The 17,118-nt window shown below is 45.8% G+C and overlaps 1 protein-coding gene across 1 annotated transcript in view; it reads right to left on the reverse strand.

Moving 5' to 3' along the window:
- Foxo1 (forkhead box O1) overlaps positions 1–16,026 on the reverse strand; it is an 83,653-nt gene extending 67,627 nt beyond the window's left edge. Inside the window, exon 1 of the mRNA XM_048424938.3 lies at positions 15,052–16,026. Within this exon, the coding sequence (XP_048280895.2) occupies positions 15,052–15,666 (615 nt within the window). The 5' untranslated portion in view covers positions 15,667–16,026. The remainder of the gene's footprint in view (positions 1–15,051) is intronic.
- Positions 16,027–17,118: the final 1,092 nt, after the last annotated feature.

The following is a 17,118-nucleotide window of genomic DNA, read 5'->3' on the forward strand; positions in this document are numbered from 1 at the left end:
ATGCTCCGAAAACCTTTGCAGAAAGATAGCTGCAGCTTGTTTGAGGTCACAGCAAAAGCAACCTAACCTCAGAGGGCAAGGTATCTGTTCCCTACCAAAGTTAGTTTTTCTGCAAAAGGCTCCTCAGAGATAAAACCCTGGAGAATCCAACCCAGAGTCTCCCATACGCCTCTACTCTGACCCAAATCAGTTTTCTAGGTGAGTCCTGAAATAATCCCAACAAGTTACAAACAAGTAGGCACAACACACCAGGACAGCTGGCAAAGGGAAAGTATAGGTGACTTCATTTCAAATATCAGGGCTGTACTCAGTTAACAGTCACGGCAGCAGTGGTGGGGCATGTCTAATCCCTCTACTTGAGACCGAAACAGGAAGATCACGAGTTCCCAGCTAGTCTGGACTATACCGGGCCAACCCCAACCTCAGAGACAGACCCTGTCTCAAAATGAAAATATAAAAGCACCTTAAGGCAGCATCACTGGATTACTGAAATAGAGCGTTATGGAAGGGTTACTATGAGCAATGTTGTCAAAAACAATATAAAAGGCAAGATGTTCCAATCGTATCAAAATGTGCCCAATTATAGAAATTTTAATTTGATCAAATACTTCAGCAAAGAACTCCCAAAAGCAATAAACCAATATTAAGCTTCTTTAAATTAATAATTCTAACCAGATGTGATGACATATTTCTATAACCCAGCACTCAGGAGGCAGAAGCAAGAGAACTATGGCAAGCTGAAGCCAGTCTAACCTACACGGCAAGTCAGAGCTAACCAGGGCTGTGCTGCCTGGAGACCTTTTCTCTAAACAAACAGAAAAGTATTCTACAGTAATCTGAAAGGTTTTTTGTAGCAATACAAACCTGAGGTCTACAGAACTTATTCTATTTCACCAATTTCATCCCAAGAAAGTACTATACACACACACAAACACACACACCAATTACATAGGAGTCTTTCACATTTGATATATTCAAATCTCATGACAGGTCACCAGAAGAAAGCTAAAATCCTAATATGCTGAGACTGAAAGAGACCCAGTTGATCATACATGTGGGTGAGGGGGTTGTAAAACTGGTACACCGGGGGCTTTTTTTCTTTTCATTCATTGTACGCAAATTTCATGAGGGTTTCTCTACCTATTCAGAGAGTAAAATTTTCCATTAAATTTAGAGATTCACCCAGCTAGCTATTCAGAACACAAACAGCCTCAGTAAGTGCTGCCAGAGTCCCTCTCCTCGGCATCCCTTCCCCGTCCTCCCCCTCCACCCTCTCAGGAATTAGTCCTGTAGAGAAAGTTCCCAGATGCACATGGGGGGCAACTGTAACTCTTGCCTTAAAGTTGTTGGGGATTGTGTTAAATGGAGTCTGATTCTTTGACAGTCATGATTCTCAAGTGGAGCCTCGTAGCAAGAGTTATCACCCCTGATAAAAAGTTACACTGACCGAGCACAGAAATCTCTCTGGATATTCTGTATACAACCTGACATTTAAGTCTATGGAACAGTGACTAAAACTTTTCTCAATCAAGACAGAAACACACGTTTTGACCATTACTAACTCAAGAATCTGTCAAAATAAGGTCTCCAGTTAAACCATGTGCAAACCATTTCCTTTGACCTTGACTCCAAGCAACCAAATTGTCTCAAGTATTTGACACTTGTACAAATGTTTACAGGATTTCATCTTCAAGTTTTGAAGACACAATATTTATTTGTAAGTTCAGGAAGTGGGTGTTGCTGTAATTTCTCTCCCCAAATTAGATTAGAAATCTTAGTACTACGCAGAATGTGTAGCTGCGTAGTAGTGTTGTATCGCTCTTACCCGTGTCTCCCTACAAAGAGAAAAGATCCCGTGTGTGAAGATTGTTTACTCAGGCAAGGAATTTTCCCTTGGCCATTTGCATGGCAGGCTTCTAGTGTAAACCACTGACGGAGGAAACAACAGTTTTCTAGATTTAAAAATGGAAACAGAGGGAAGGAGAGATGGCTCAACAGTTAGGAGCACCAGCTGCTCCTGCAGAGGACTTCAGTTCAATTCCCAGCACACACGTGTTGGCGCACAACCATCTGGAACTCCAGTCCCTGGGGTCCAGTGCCCTCCTCTGGTCTCTGGAGGTATTGCACACATGCAAGTAGTCAAAACCACAGCAAATTAAGGGGGGGGGGTAGTTTTAAAAGAGAAACAGAGAAAAGGAAAAGTAAAGAAAGAGGAAAAACTCTGAGCCCTCTAGGCTTCAGCTAACTCTCCTGAACTTGGGGCCACTGAAATGATAACCCTTATCTTCCCACATAATTTAAACGAGTGTCCCTTCCCTCTCTCCCTCCCTTATCTTACTTCCTTAGGCTCCTCCCTTGCTTAAGATCTGAATTTGACTTCTTGGGTATCATTCGCTTCCTATAGCTAATACAATAGGTAGCCACTATGAGATTAGATAACAGGGTCATTTAATTCCTTCTCAAAGTTTTAACTGGGAAACACAATTATGAAGGTACTTCACAAAGGCAAAATGGTACTTTTAACAACTTAAAAATGGGAAGAAATATGCCTGTAAACAGAAAAAATATTTTTTCTCAAATCCAATACTTAGAAAGTTCCTGGTCTAATACAAGTAAAGATTCACAAAACCATGACCTATTTTCCAGATTTGGGAGGAACAAACAGCAATGGAGAAACCCATGTAGTCAGGAAATCTCTTCATTTATTACACTAAAAGCAGACTCCTCCCTTCTTCCCACTCTTCCCCTAACCATAGCTTCACTTTAACCAGATGAAGATGGGCAGTTTCTCCACGGCTGTTAAGGTCCTAGATGTGTCATTAGGATCAGTTCCTAACTCACGCCACAAATGGCACACTGTAATTAAGACAAGTATCATACATCAAGGTAGAGTTTTGGTTCCCAGAGATTGAAAGTCACTGACACTGAATCTCAGTGAGAAAGGGGCAACCTCAAGGTTTCCATTGGCGGCCAAGTTGAGCTTCCTGCACACTGCAGCAATTCTCAGGGGTGGTGTGTTGTAGATGGAGACAGTATGGCAGAGGTACCATTCTCTACAAATGCAGATGTGTTTTCATCCCAACAATTAAAGAACGCGCCTAAAGATGTCGGAAGTGACAGGGATCTTAGAAGAAAAGATTCCCTCCCCCCAGATCTACAAGCTGATTTCTACCTTTCCTCCACGAGGCAGACAATACCCTATACTTTTCCCATTGCAAATTACAGTCAAGAAGAGACACAAATTAAAGGTCAAAGACAGTTGACAGTATCTCTCTACTTCCAAAATAAACGGGGTGGGGTGGGGGAATTAGGTTGAAATTCAGAACTGCACTAAATTTAAAAACCTACGTATCATTTCAAAATTTTTAAATCAGTTGATTCCCTTAGCCTGGTATAATAACCATCATACAAGTACGGTAACCAGTGTGTTCTAAAAACTGTTTTCTCCATGGAACATACACATAAAAACCTGCCAACAGTGGGCTCTTCGGTTTGTGTTTAACTTCTCCCATCCCCCAGCAGGGCATCTTCAAATAAAATAATATTTCCTAGTACTGCTATAAGCACACTACTAAAGCAGTTTCATTGTATCTAAAATGGCTCCTCAGCTTTAATAGATTTTTATGTATGGGCCTTTTGCTATGCCATAATAAAGTTGTACTGCAGCCAGGCCTGATGGTACACTGCTGTATGTAACACCAGATACTGAGGAGGACAGAGGATCTTAAGTTCAGTGCCAGCCTGGGCCACTAGTGAGACCACCCCCGCCCCCTTCCAAAAAAAAAAAAAAAAAGCTAGAGTACCTGCCCAGCATAAACAAAGTCCTGGGTTCAAGTCCTAACCGAGGAAGTCAGTGCTGCATGAACTATTTGGTTCATCACACACTCGTCAGGCTTACTCTGCTGTTCTGAACATATTTAATCTAGTCAACTGGTATCATTTTGGGTCAACTGGCCCTGTTTTGAGGTTAAGATCTACTTTTAGAGGCTGGAGAGAGGGCTCAGTGGTTAAGCGCACTTGTCCTTGAGGAGGACCACAGTTCAGGACTCAGCAGCTCCAGTTCCAGGGGTCTGATGCTGTCTTCTCACATCTTCTGGCACTAGGCACGTGCACAATGTACACAGGTACATGCAGGCAAGATACTCAGACATAAATAAACTAAGTAAATCTAGGACCAAAACCAACCGCCAAACAAAACCACGAGGGGTTTACAAGCAAAAGACAGAAAAAGCATTACCACGCCACTGAGTTCTCTTTGCCTAGCCCAATAATACAGATACCAAGATACAGTGTGTAAAGCATGAAGTCCGACAGAATGTCTGTTTGCTGCTCCCCTTTCAGCATTTGGAGACCTCAAACAACTCCAACTTTCTAAAATTTAAAATGAAATTTAAATCAAAATGCCAGCCAGGCGGTGGTGGCGCACACCTTTAATCCCAGCACTAGGGAGGCAGAGGCAGGCAGATCTCTGTGAGTTCAGGGTTAGCTTGGTCTATGAGAGCTAGTTCCAGGTCAGGCTCCAAAGCTACAAAAAAAAAAACCCCGGTGTCAAAAAATAAACAACAACAACAAAAAAATAATAAAAGGCCTTATTATCAGTACTCAAATGTTTGCTACTTAACAAGACTAACATCCACGCCCCCTCAATAGTTGCACCATTCCCACTATCTGCAACAAAATCAAAACCATAGAACAGAGGATGACTCAGTGGGTGAAAGTGCTTGCCGTGAAGCCTGACGGGCTGAGCTCCATCCCCAGAACCACTGTGGGTTCTTGAACACTCTGACTACAGAGAGCTAGTGTGCACAACCCACATTTACACACACATTTCCTGTGCACACTGTTCAGGTGAACACAGCAATAATAAAAGAGCTTCTGCATAGTGGGTGGAGGTACGCGCCCTTAATCCCAGGAGGGTCTCTGAGTTCAAGGCCAGCCTGGTCTACAGAGCCAGTTCCAGGACAGTCAGGGCTATAGAGAAACCCTATCTTGAAAACCAATAAAACAAAAAGCTATGAATCCTATAATAATGGTTCATAATAAGAAGCCACCTGGAAAAACTTCTAAATAATTTTAAAAATTATTATAATTATGTTTAAACAAGTCAAAGAAGACTTGAATATACTCCGGGGGGACGGGAGGGTAAGTGAAATAAGGAAGGCAACTTAAAATAAAAACACAGCTAGAATTGCTGATGAAAACCCACACTGAACTAATGCTGAAAATTAAAGTTGAAAACAAAATTTCAGTAGAAAGACTCGCCAACAAAACGGATCATGTGGAAAACAGAGGTGGAGCTAGAAACAAAGGAGAGAAATTGGATCACTCAGTAAAAGTCAGTGAGAAATGTAAAACACAATTTGAAAAGCTAAGGAGAGATCATGGGAAAGCTTTGGGATGACATGGAAACACTTAACCATCAAATTACAAGAATAGAAACAGTTCAGTAAATCATAAAAGAAAATTTCCCAGCTCTAGAGAAAGAGATGCCCATCCAGGTACACCAAATGGACAGGACCCGAAAAGAAACTCCTAGACGTAACCAAAACACTAGAAGCACAGAATGAAGAAATGTCCTGACAGCTGCGAGACAGAAAGGTTAAGTCACTTACAAAGGCAGGCCCGTTGGGCTAACACCTGGTTACCTAACAGAAGCTTCTAAAGTCAGCAAGGCCTGGAAAATCGTATTCCAAGCTCTGAATGATCCTCAGCAATTAACTATCTGTTGTAATACTCAGCAAAGCTATCTGTTAAAATTGAAAGAAAAATTAAAACTTTCCATGAAGAAATGGACTAAAGGAATTTGACCACTAAGCCAGCTCTCCAGGGGATACTTAGGTCTGAAGAGGACAAACATACCCAAGAATTCACAGGGAACAGACAATGCCAGTACACTTAAAAGAGGTCTGAGAAAACACTATAAAATCATCAATATAACAGAAGTTAATACACATCTGTCAATAATAACTCTTGGTATTAATTGTTCCAACTCCACAATAAAAGATACAGACTAGATTAGATTAGAAAATGAGCCGTGTGTGTGTGTGTGTGTATTTCAAGCAAGCAGAACTAAATAAAGGCAGGCAATTATTTTATGAAAACTAATCAGAAGTGATAAGGGAGGTCACTTCATAGTCTCTGAAGGAACAATCTGCCAAAAAGATCCTACAATTCTAGACACGTGTTAACCCAACACCTCCATACTCCATAAAACACAGGACTTATCTAAAACTACGGATTAATCTTCAACACAGTGACTGTGGGTGACTTCAATATCCCATTCATACCAATAAAAAGGCTATCTAGACAAAAACTAAACCAAGAAACATTAAATAACACCACGTAGCAAATAGACCTAACAGACATCTACAAAACACTCTGTCCAAAAATTAAGGAATAATGTGGTTTTTCTGCATGAGAAATGTCCCTGTGTTTAAACACTTGGTCCCTGTGGTGATCTGAATGAGAATGGACTCCACAGGCTCATTTATTTCACCGGGGAGTAAAACTGTTAGGAAGGTTTAGAAGGGTTAGGAAAGTACAGCCTTGTTGGAGTAGGTGTGGCCTTGTTGGAGTAGGTGTGGCCTTGTTGAAAGAGTACTGTCACTGTAGCTAGGCTTAGATTTCAGAAGCCCAATGCCAGGTCCAGTGTCTGTCTGTCTCTCGGTGACTAAGACAGTTCTCAGCTGGTGGACTGGGGAGGCTATGGAACCTTAGGAGGCAGGAGTTTTCTGGGGGAATGTTACCAGGGGTGTGCTTTGAAGGTTCATGCTTTACCCCTCCCCCTGTTCTTTCTTCCTGTTTGTAGATGAAAAATGTCATCAAGCAGCTTCCTGCTTGGTCCTGAAACACTAGCTTTTCCCAAATGGCTGCCTTTCCTTTCCTGCCACGATCAACTTTACCCTCCTGCCATTGAAGGCCAAAGCAAACAGGTCTTAGTTTCTACCCCAGTGAAGTCAACTGAGAGCAGACAAGGCAGGGACTGAAGACAGGAACCTGGAGGAAGGAACTGAAGCGAAGACAACCAAGACATGCGGCACCCACAGTGGGCTGGGCCTTCCCACATCAAACAGTAACAAGGAAACACACCCACCGACTTGCTTATAAGCCAATCTGATGGAGGCATTTTCTCAGTTGAGGATCCTTTTTTGAGGATGACCCCAGTTTGTATCATGTTGATAAAAAACTGACCAAAACAAAACCCTACCTTCCTTCATTTCCCTTTGCCATGACATTTCCACAGCAACAGAAACGCAACCATTGTGAATACATATTGTTCTCTGCAGTCCATGAAGCGTCCTTCAAAATCAATCACATGAAGACATAAAGCAACTCTAAAAAGCATAGGAACAATCAGGCGGAGGTGACACACGTCTTTAATTCTAGCCTAGCACTTGGAAGGCAGAGGTGGGTGGATGGATCTCTGGGAGTTCAAGACCAGCCTGGTCTACAGAGTGAGTCCCAGAACAGAGCTACTCAGAGAAACCCTGTGTGCATGTTGGGGGGAGGGAGGAATCAGTACAGAGAATCAAAGAAATGAACTGGGTGTCTGAAAAGATATAGAAGATAAAGAAATCTTTAGCCTAACTACTCAAAATTCAAAAAGACCAAAATTAATACAATTACAGGTGAAAATGGATACACTATAAAAGATACTGAGGAAGTTCAGAGAATCCTAAGGACAAACCTAAAACTTACATTACACTAATCTGAAATTTTAAAAGAAATGAAGTAACTAACTTAAAAAACAGACTCCTGTAGTCACAGACTAGTAGGATTGACAGGAAAACTGCTACTCTGCCTAAAGCAATCTACTGATTCCAAATTTCAGAACAACCTTCACAAAAAAAAAAAAAATGAAAAAATAATCTCAAAATCACATAGAAACACAAAGGACCCAAAGATAGCAAAACCATTCCTTAGTGATAAAAACATGGAAGTGTGATTTCCAGCAATAATACAGAGCTACAGGGTACTGGCACACAGACAGGCAGACACACTAACCAGAACAGAATGCTCCTACAGCCAACTGATTTTTGACAAAAAGGTCAAAAGTACACATTCAAGAAAACTGGATAGCTAAATGTAGAAAAATGAACCCAGACTCTCATCTCTTAGCCCACTCAAAACTCAACTCCCAAAGATCAAGGCCCTCAAAATAAGACTGGATCCCTGAACTTCTTAAGAGAGGGAGGTAGGGACTATGTTTCCATTTACAGGCCTGGGAAAGACTTTCTGAACAAGACTCCCAGAAGTGTCGGCATTAAGATCAACAATTAATACACAGAATCTCATGACCTAAAAGGATTGTGTACAGCAATGGGCACCATCATTCTAGAAAGGCAACCCAAGAAATGGGGGGGGGGGGTGTTTAACAGCTATAAAACTAACATAGGGTCAGTGTTTAGAATATACAAAGAACGCAAAAGATAAACAACAAAAACCCAACCAAACAATAACCCCCCAAAAATCCTAAACACAAAAACAAAACACAATTAAAAGCTGGGGCATGGAGCTAAACAGAGTTCTCAGAAGAAGAAATACAGATGGCTCAGAAACAGTTTTTCAAAATGTACAACACCCTTAGCCATCAGGGAATGCAAATTAAAACTACTTTTAGAGATTTTTCTTACTTCAATCAAATAACCAAAATGAAAAATATAAATGTTAGCATGCATATTAATTATAAATGTTAACATATTGATTACAAACATTAGCATGCATAATGACAGTGTGTACTACAGCTGGGTGTTAGGTGCACAGCTTTAGTCCCAGCACTTGGGACGCAGAGGCAGGTGAAATGCATGAGTTGGAAGCCAGCCTGGTCTACATAGTTCCAGGTCAATCAGGGATATATAGTGAGACACTGTCTTAAAAAGGAAAATGGATTACAAACTGGAACATGAACCATGGCCATGTGTGTAGTGCTTCCTCAGAAAGCTAGAAATAGAGCCACCACATCTAATCTTGCTATCCGAGTTTTGGCCTTGTTCTCCAGCAGTCTATGGCTTACTAGAGACATTTGCTGCTCTATTCACAATGCCTAGGAAACAAAAGCAGCCGGAACATCCATCACCGAGAAGTGATGCAAACACACAATGAAGTATCATTCAGCTAGAAATAAAAATTAAATTATGAAATCCACAGGTAAATGGATGAACCTGGAAATAATCATTTTGAGAGAAATAACCCAGACACAGAAAGACAAACACTGAATGTTCTCTTTCATATGTGATGGCTAGTTGTAAATCTTTAGATATGTGTGTTTAAATTGGAAATTAAGGAAATGGGGAAACTAGTCAGGGGTCATGGACGATTTAAGAGAAGGGAACAGAACTTAGATGCATGAGGGCAGAAAGTGAATTAATGGGAGGAATAAATGAGGTGGGGGTGGGAGGGCAAGGAAGGAGGGAGCATGAGGAGGGATAATTAACAGAAAAGCCATTTGAAAGTCATACAGAAATTATTATAGATGTTTCCTAATATATGAATATGTCGTATACATATAAAAAGCATTTAAATGATATTACCACCCTATAACAGGGGAGGGTGGCACATGCTTGTTCTAGATCCCACAGGCTATCGAGTAAGAAACCCAGGTACGGACTACCTCATTTAAAATTGCTGGTCAGCAGGGTACCATAAACTCTCCTCCCACTCAAACAAGAGACTACAGCTACTCCCACTGCTCTTAATTACCACCAAGAACTTGACAGTAAGACGCTGTTGCTAAAAACACTACATATCTAAGTCACAGGGTGTAGAGAAATCAAGTTAGTCTTCATAGGGCTGGAAGGGTCTATACGCTATTAAGGAGAAAGATCATCCACATTCACACCCAGCTGTGAATCCAGAAAGCTACAGCAGTGGTCATCCTGGCAAGATCAGGCCCACGGGTGCGGCAATGGCACAAACGGTATGGGAGTAGCCGACCACTTTCTAAGCGGATTTAAAGCTCACTTCTCAAAATGAAACGCATGTCTGGTACTATTTAGTGGGCCAAACCCCAGGGCTGGCTAGGTTATAAACTCTAGGAGAGAATCTAGAATTATTATGCTAAATGAGCATACTGAAGGTCCCCTAAAGTTATCTTAATAACCACAGATTAGTTCACTTCTGCACACTCACCACAGTAGCCTCTTTTAGCAGTAGATCGCAAAGAGTCACAACTATTCAATGTGCAGAGAATAAGACTCTGGAATGCTCAGCTCTAAATGGGACCTCTAAACCCCATCACCACCAGCACCTCCAAGTCTCAAGAGACATCTCAGAAGAAGGGGCAGAAAGATCTAAAGAGCCACAGGTAATGCCATCTACAGCAAAACAGTATTTGTTGGGCATGACAGGGCACACATGAACTCACAGTGGCTAGGACTACAAGGCTAAGACCTGCACAAGGTCAAGCCAACCAAAACCGCAGGGGCTGTGGGAGTGGCTGAGGAGCTTTTGACAGCTGACGACCACAGGGGAAGGAGTCTTACACCCACCCACGTACAGACAGCATTAAGTAGTCTCAGTGCATTTAACACCACAGCACATGAAGTGAGGAGGGTAGAGGTGTTGCGGACAGTGAGGGAAGAGCTAGAGGAGAGGGAACGGAAGGCAGATTTGATCAAAACATACGCATGTATGAAAAATCCTTATGCAACAAACATGGAAGATCCTTCCTGCTGAGAAAAAGTGTAATAATAATCTTCTATTTTTCAGATTTGGCATCTATTTTCCGTTGTGGAGACTTGAGGGAGGGGGAGCTTGCTATAAAGCGTGGGTCAAATTCAGTCCTCTTGCTATGGTGTCCCACGTGGGGCTACCACACAGGACTCAAATCTCTAAAATGTGTTTTAGCATTTAATAGCACACACACACACACACACACCCTCACTGTCTCCGAGCCCACCCCCATTCTCTTCATGTTCCCAGGTAGCCGGCATATTGCAGGGCTGACGGTTTTGTCTGAGTATAAAAGCGGTTTTAAGGTAACAACCTCAGTGACTACAAAAGGAAAAAGCACCAGACACTAGAAATAGGAGCTGGGTAGGTGGGGTCAGAGGTTAAGAGCAATCGCCACTTTTGTAGGTCTGTGACCAGTACCGACATCATGGCTCACAAACCACCTGTAACTCCAGGGTATCCAACACCTCTTCTGACTTCCAAGAATGTCTACACACGGTGCACACACAGACACAATGAAACAGGGAAAGTACCATGAAGTCCTCTCCTCCGTCTCAGAAAGACGGGCTCTCTTAAGCCATAGGTATGTGTGCACAATACAACAGCTACCCTCCAGTCAGATGGCTGCAGCTACTCACCTATAGATGAAAAGACTAAACTCAAATCTGAAGACATTAAAATACACTATCATTTTATTGATAAAATTAAAGAAATTTCACTCAAAATTAACAAGTAGTGAGCTGCTATTTCACTTTAAAAAAAACTACATCCTTCTTTAATAAATCTTAAATGTTAAAGTCAAGTAATTTTGTTGTTGCTGAAGCAGTGTCTCAGATACTTCAGGGGAACTATCTGGCCAAGAATGACCTTGAACTTCGTATTCTCCTGCCTCCACTTCCCAACGTTCTGGCGAATGCTGTGAGCACCAGCACGCGCTGCACACAGGAATAAACCAAGGCTCTCCTGCATGCTGGGCAAGCACACTGCAGTCTGAGCCCCCAGCCCTAAAGCATGTTTTAAGTGTTCCACCAAAACAAGAGTCAACTCAAAACCGCCACTTTAAAAAAAACAAAAAACAACAACAAAAAAAAAACACCATGTGCTCACAATGCTACTTCCCAGGCTTTAGAGAGTCTAAGCGAGGAAACAGGTCATGGAAATGAAGTTTCATTGTTTACAAATACTGTGCTATTTAAAAGACTCTGGGTTTTCCAAGTGTTAAGTTCCACTTGTGTGTTACTTATGGTAGTTCCAGTCGTTAAAAAGATAAAATGCTGGGGGAGAGGGCTCTGAAGTGCTTGCCACGGGAGCCTGAGGCTGACCCCCTGGAGCTCATTTCAAGCCAGTCTGGCCAAGTCCCTAAGCGCCACAGGAAGAGACCCTATTGAGACCTGCGGTAGGGACTGAGGAAGACCTCCCATTCCAGGCATACCAGCTGACAATGTGTGCTCGCACAGACAGATGTTACTTACACACCATGTCCACAAACAGGAAAAGTATATGCTCAATGCTTGACTAAACAGTAAAAGGTTTTTTTCTTTCATTTTCTTTGACTCAGGTGGCCCAGATTGCACTATAGAACTAGGGATGATTTTTAACTTATGATCTCTTATCTCCAATTTCTGAATGCAATATATCAGGCATGTTTCACTATGCCTTGTTTTAAATTTGTAATTTATTCTCCAAAAATGTTTGACCTGTATATACAAATATACACCATTTCCCTGTTTACCTGGGAACTACAGACAAGCGCTAGAAAAATAGCCTGTGCCACCACAACCTGTTTCTACAGTGCTAGGGAGTGAACCCAGAATCTCCTGCATGCTAGGAAACCATTCTACCAACTGAACTATGTCCTGATTTCTAAAATTAAATTTTTGGACACTAACAACTTTCCAGTTATTCTGTCCTTTGTAAAAGACTTTCGAATTCTCAGGGAAGTCCCAGGAAGTGTATCACAAAGCACAGTTTAATTAATGATTTGGCCTAATTCTCAGCAGCTCATCAGAGGAAATACTCTGCTCCAGAGCTGCTTCTCCATGGCACTACAACAGTTAAGTTTTGCTCGATTTGCATCTTAGAATCGGATTTTAAGTCATAATATAATTTCTTCCTTTTATGAATTTTCAGGGTTATCTTTCAGATCTGAGAGTGAAACTTGGTTTTAACAAGTATCACAACTGAATCTTATGAAAGCTTTAACCAGAAGACTAGTTCTGAGTTACAACGGTTCAGGTTTCTTCTTAAAATACCCCTTTACTAAGATTGAAAACACACTGGCTACAGTTTAGGGCACACCAACAGACTTCTTACAGTCAAGCATCTACTCCTTTGAAAATGTGGTGACTTGCTCCTCCACCCCAAAACTTGCTAGTTGATCAAGCAACAGTGGCTAGACCTCCACTTCTGAAGAACCCTCACTTCAGGCTTAAGTTTCTTGGCTCCAATGAAAAAAAATTAAAAACACATAAATAGTTACACTTGAATTATTAAGAAATCAAAAGGATGAAAATAAAATAGCTTTAAAAATATGACCCAGAACTCTATTTTTCTAAAAACTAATTTTTAAAATTAAGGTATAGTTCTAGTTGAAGAGTATCTTCATAAAGCCATTTGAAAGACAAACTAAAAATACCCCCAAACACTGACTTTATCTTTAAAGGCACTCAAACAAACTGAAGAAGGTTGTATCCCTTTCCAAACACGTAAGTACACACTGTACTTCAGGTGTCCAAAGGGTTTTAGGCTTTGTCGTTGTTGCTTTATTTTAAGGACAAATGCTTCATGTAACAGCTTAAGTTCCACAGATGATTAAAGCGCTCAAAAACTTGTGTCAAATTGGATCTTATAGAGAACCTCTATTTTTGTGAATTACAATATGAGAAATTGGTATTTTACTTTTTGGAACACTTGGTAAGAATACCACATGTCAGACATAGTATATACCTTTAAAACAGTGTGGCAAAAATAAAACCACCCTGGCTCTTTCTCTAAGAACTTTCCTAAGATGTGAGTAACTTGACCTTTTAGATCCTTTAACCACAGGGATGTACGTGAAACCACCTTGCTGTAACAATCTCTGCTAGGCTGTACAGTCAAGACCAGGAAGGAGAAAAGCTAAAAGCTGCTGCGTTGAACTGGAGAATCTTAAGATCTACGTTCCACCTGTGCCGCCGCCGAGACACTGTCAGTCAGGGGTGACCACCTGAGCAACATCTCAATTCTCTCCTCCAAAAGGCCTCAGGCCCTTACATCACCACCCACCACCAGGTAGGGACTTTGCAGTCCCAACTCCAGAGTCCCCTCCCAACCACCTTCAGAAAGGTAAACAAGGACGACGAGCACCTAAATCTATAAATCTGCAACCCTCCTTCGAGGCAGACCGTCTTTGCCAACTCGATAAGCGAGCACCCCACTTAAGACTTTCAACAAATACTTACTCAAAGCTCCCAGCCTTGCCCCTCGTGGGTCGCCCCAAGCTTTACGGTTAGAGGACGCACTCACAAACACCCATGCATAATCTAGTCACGCGTTGCAGCTTCGGCGCTTCCAATTAAAAGCGCCCCTCCGCAAGCAAGACCAACTGTGGAAGCACTTCCCCGAGTGCCAGTGTGGCCTCCCAGGCTGGAGGCACTGGCCCTTTAAAAAGGCCCTAGCTTCCTGTGCACGCGGTCCCTCCCTCCCCGCCGCCTCCCGCCCCGGCCAAGGGTCACACTTGAACTTTAGGTTGCCCAGAGCCTAAAAACCGTGGCCGCCCACTTGCACGGGTCAGACACCCTACCCAGTGAGTGGGCACGCTCGACCACCTGCTCAAGCTACTTTGGATTAAAAACCAAATCTGCTCCGGCCACGGGAACCTTCGGCTGCTGCGGGCCTGCACCTAGCTCTGCCAGCTGCGCGTCTTTTAGCCAGTCCACCGGCAGCCGGAGCCCCGAAGGGTGCGTGTATGTGAAGCGGGATGTCGCCTGGACTCCAGCACAGACCTCGGTTGGCGGGTCCGGGGGAATCTTGACCGCCAAAAGCTGGGAGAGTGGGTGCGCGTGTGGGCGGAGAGCAGCCGCCCGAACCCTCGCAGGTCCGGGGTGGCAAGTGGGGAGCCCTTCGAAGTGAACCCCTCGCTCCGACAACTAGCTAACTTTCACGCCTGCTCTGGCGCTGCACTTGGTGCCCAAACAAGCCCTTTCCGGGTCCCGTTTCGAACTCCCTCGCGTGCACCCAGTCCAAAGCTCCAGATCTCGGAGGAGTCCCCAGCACACCTGCCATTTCACACCCGCTCTCCCCGCGCACGCCCTGCCATTTCCGGGACCCGCAAACCCACACCGCCGATCCTCCCGCCCGCCCCACCACGTCCCCCCAGGGCCACCCCGAGAGGCCGCTCACCTTCCAGCCGGCCGAGCTGTTGCTGTCGCCCTTATCCTTGAAGTAGGGCACGCTCTTCACCATCCACTCGTAGATCTGCGACAGGGTGAGCCTCTTCTCGGCCGAGCTCTCGATGGCCTTGGTGATGAGGTCGGCGTACGACAGGTTGCCCCACGCGTTGCGACGCGACGAACTGCTCTTGCGCGGCTGTCCCGCGAGTGGCCCGGCGGCGGCGGGGGGCACGGGTGGTGGTTGCGCCAGCGGTCCGGTCGGCGGGGGTTGCTGCGGCGGCGCCGGGTGCACGCAGCCCGCCTCGGGGCCCTGGAAGTCCCCGCACAGGCCCCTGCTGGCAGCAGCCGCGGCCGCCACAGCCACGCAGCCGGGCGCCCGCGGGAAGTCCTCGCTCTCCTCCAGCAGGCTCAGGTTGCTCATGAAGTCGGTGCTGACAGCGGACGCCGAGGCCAGGGTCGCCGTGGCGTCGGGGTTGGTGGCCGCGCCGCCCGACGGCGCCGGGCTGGAGGTGGTCGAGTTGGACTGGTTAAACTCCGGCCTGGGCAACGGCCAGGTGCAGGAGCGCTGCCGGGGCAGCGGCTCGAAGTCCGGGTCGGTCTCCACCACCTGGGGCGCTTCGGCCATGGTGACCCCCGCCCCTCCCCCACCAGCAGAAAGAACCGGGCGTCGCGGCCACCTGGGGCGCGGAGCGGGGCGACCGGAGAGTCGCTCCGAGATTGGGGGGCCGCGGTCAGCGGACGCACGCCGGAGCGAGGCGCGGCGCGGCGGACGGACGCGCCCAGAACTTAACTTCGCTGCTGGGCCACCGCGGGTCCAGGATCCTCCGAGTTCGTGGCTTGGACGGGACACGGACCAGGCCGCGGGGCCCGGCAGCTCGGGCGCCACGCTCCTACTGACAGGGCCGCGGACGCAAGAGCAGACGGGCAGACGCCGCGGGCCGCTCGCTCCTTCTCCCCGCGGCCGCGCGACGGCGGCGCTGCTGCCTGTTGAATGTGGCGGTGGCAGGGACTGCAGCGACTCCGCAGCCTCCCGACTTACGGGATCTGCAGAGCCTCCCCGCCCGCGGCGGCGCGCGCGCCGACCCGCCCCTGACTGACAGCCAGCGCGGCCAATGGACGCGCCACGTCTCCGCCCAGCTAGCCAATGAGCGCGGGCCTGGGCGGGCACAGCTTTCCCTCGGGAGGCGGCAGTGGGTTGGTGGGGGGTAGTGGGGTGTTTTTCTTTCTCACACACTTTTTTATTTTCAATCTCCGTTATTATTTTTCTGTAATTTTCAAGTGTTTCTGAGTCTCTCGCCTCGCAGAGTTCGGGTTGTTCGGAGGCAAACCAGCGAGGAGGCGGCGACCATACTTTTGTTTACTACAGAGTGCAAACGAGTACTCCTCGGAGCCCAAACCCCGACTCGAGGGGTGGCGCGGGGCCGCTGCGCGCTCCCGGACGCGACGTGGGCGGCGGGGCGCCTCGTGGATTCCACTAAGCCCGCTCCGCCCACGCGTCTTCGCGGAGCTCCGGGGAAGTCGGTGGGGTTTGTTTTGGAGGAATGTTTTCTTAAGCTGGCATCTGTCCGGGCCGCCCCAGAAGATCCTACAGTGAAGACCAATGATGGCTCTGCGGCTCCCGGTCCCCCGCGCCCCCTTCCCACGTTACCCTTTTGCACACCTGCGAGCTAAGACTCTGCGGTTCGGTCCAGCCCCCAGCTGCCAGTCATCCTGAACCCAGAAGAGGTGCGGCTCGGGGGAGAAGACACTACAGTTGCACAGGCACACAGATCCAGTAGCGCCTCGGATCTGAAGCCCTCTGTGGGAACCGCTTTCCAGCCGCGGGAATCTCACTGTCCCCCTGAGAACCGGAGTGGTGGCCAAAGGGTCAGGAGAGCGTTTAGAGACCGTGGCACTTTATTACCCCTAATTAAGTTCAACTGGTTGCTTAGTTCTTTTTATTTAGAATGGAAGCGATGAGGTGTTGAGTGAAATCGAAAAAGGAGATCAGACCCAAGAGTTGGGGCACAGCCCCTCCTCTCCCCCGGGGCACAGCCTCCACCCAACCCCCACCCCCGCCCCGGGTCCTTTAAGCTTC

The sequence above is a fragment of the Myodes glareolus genome, chromosome 20 (assembly GCF_982192425.1).
Source record: "Myodes glareolus chromosome 20, mMyoGla1.1, whole genome shotgun sequence".
NCBI classification, from domain to species: domain Eukaryota; kingdom Metazoa; phylum Chordata; class Mammalia; order Rodentia; family Cricetidae; genus Myodes; species Myodes glareolus.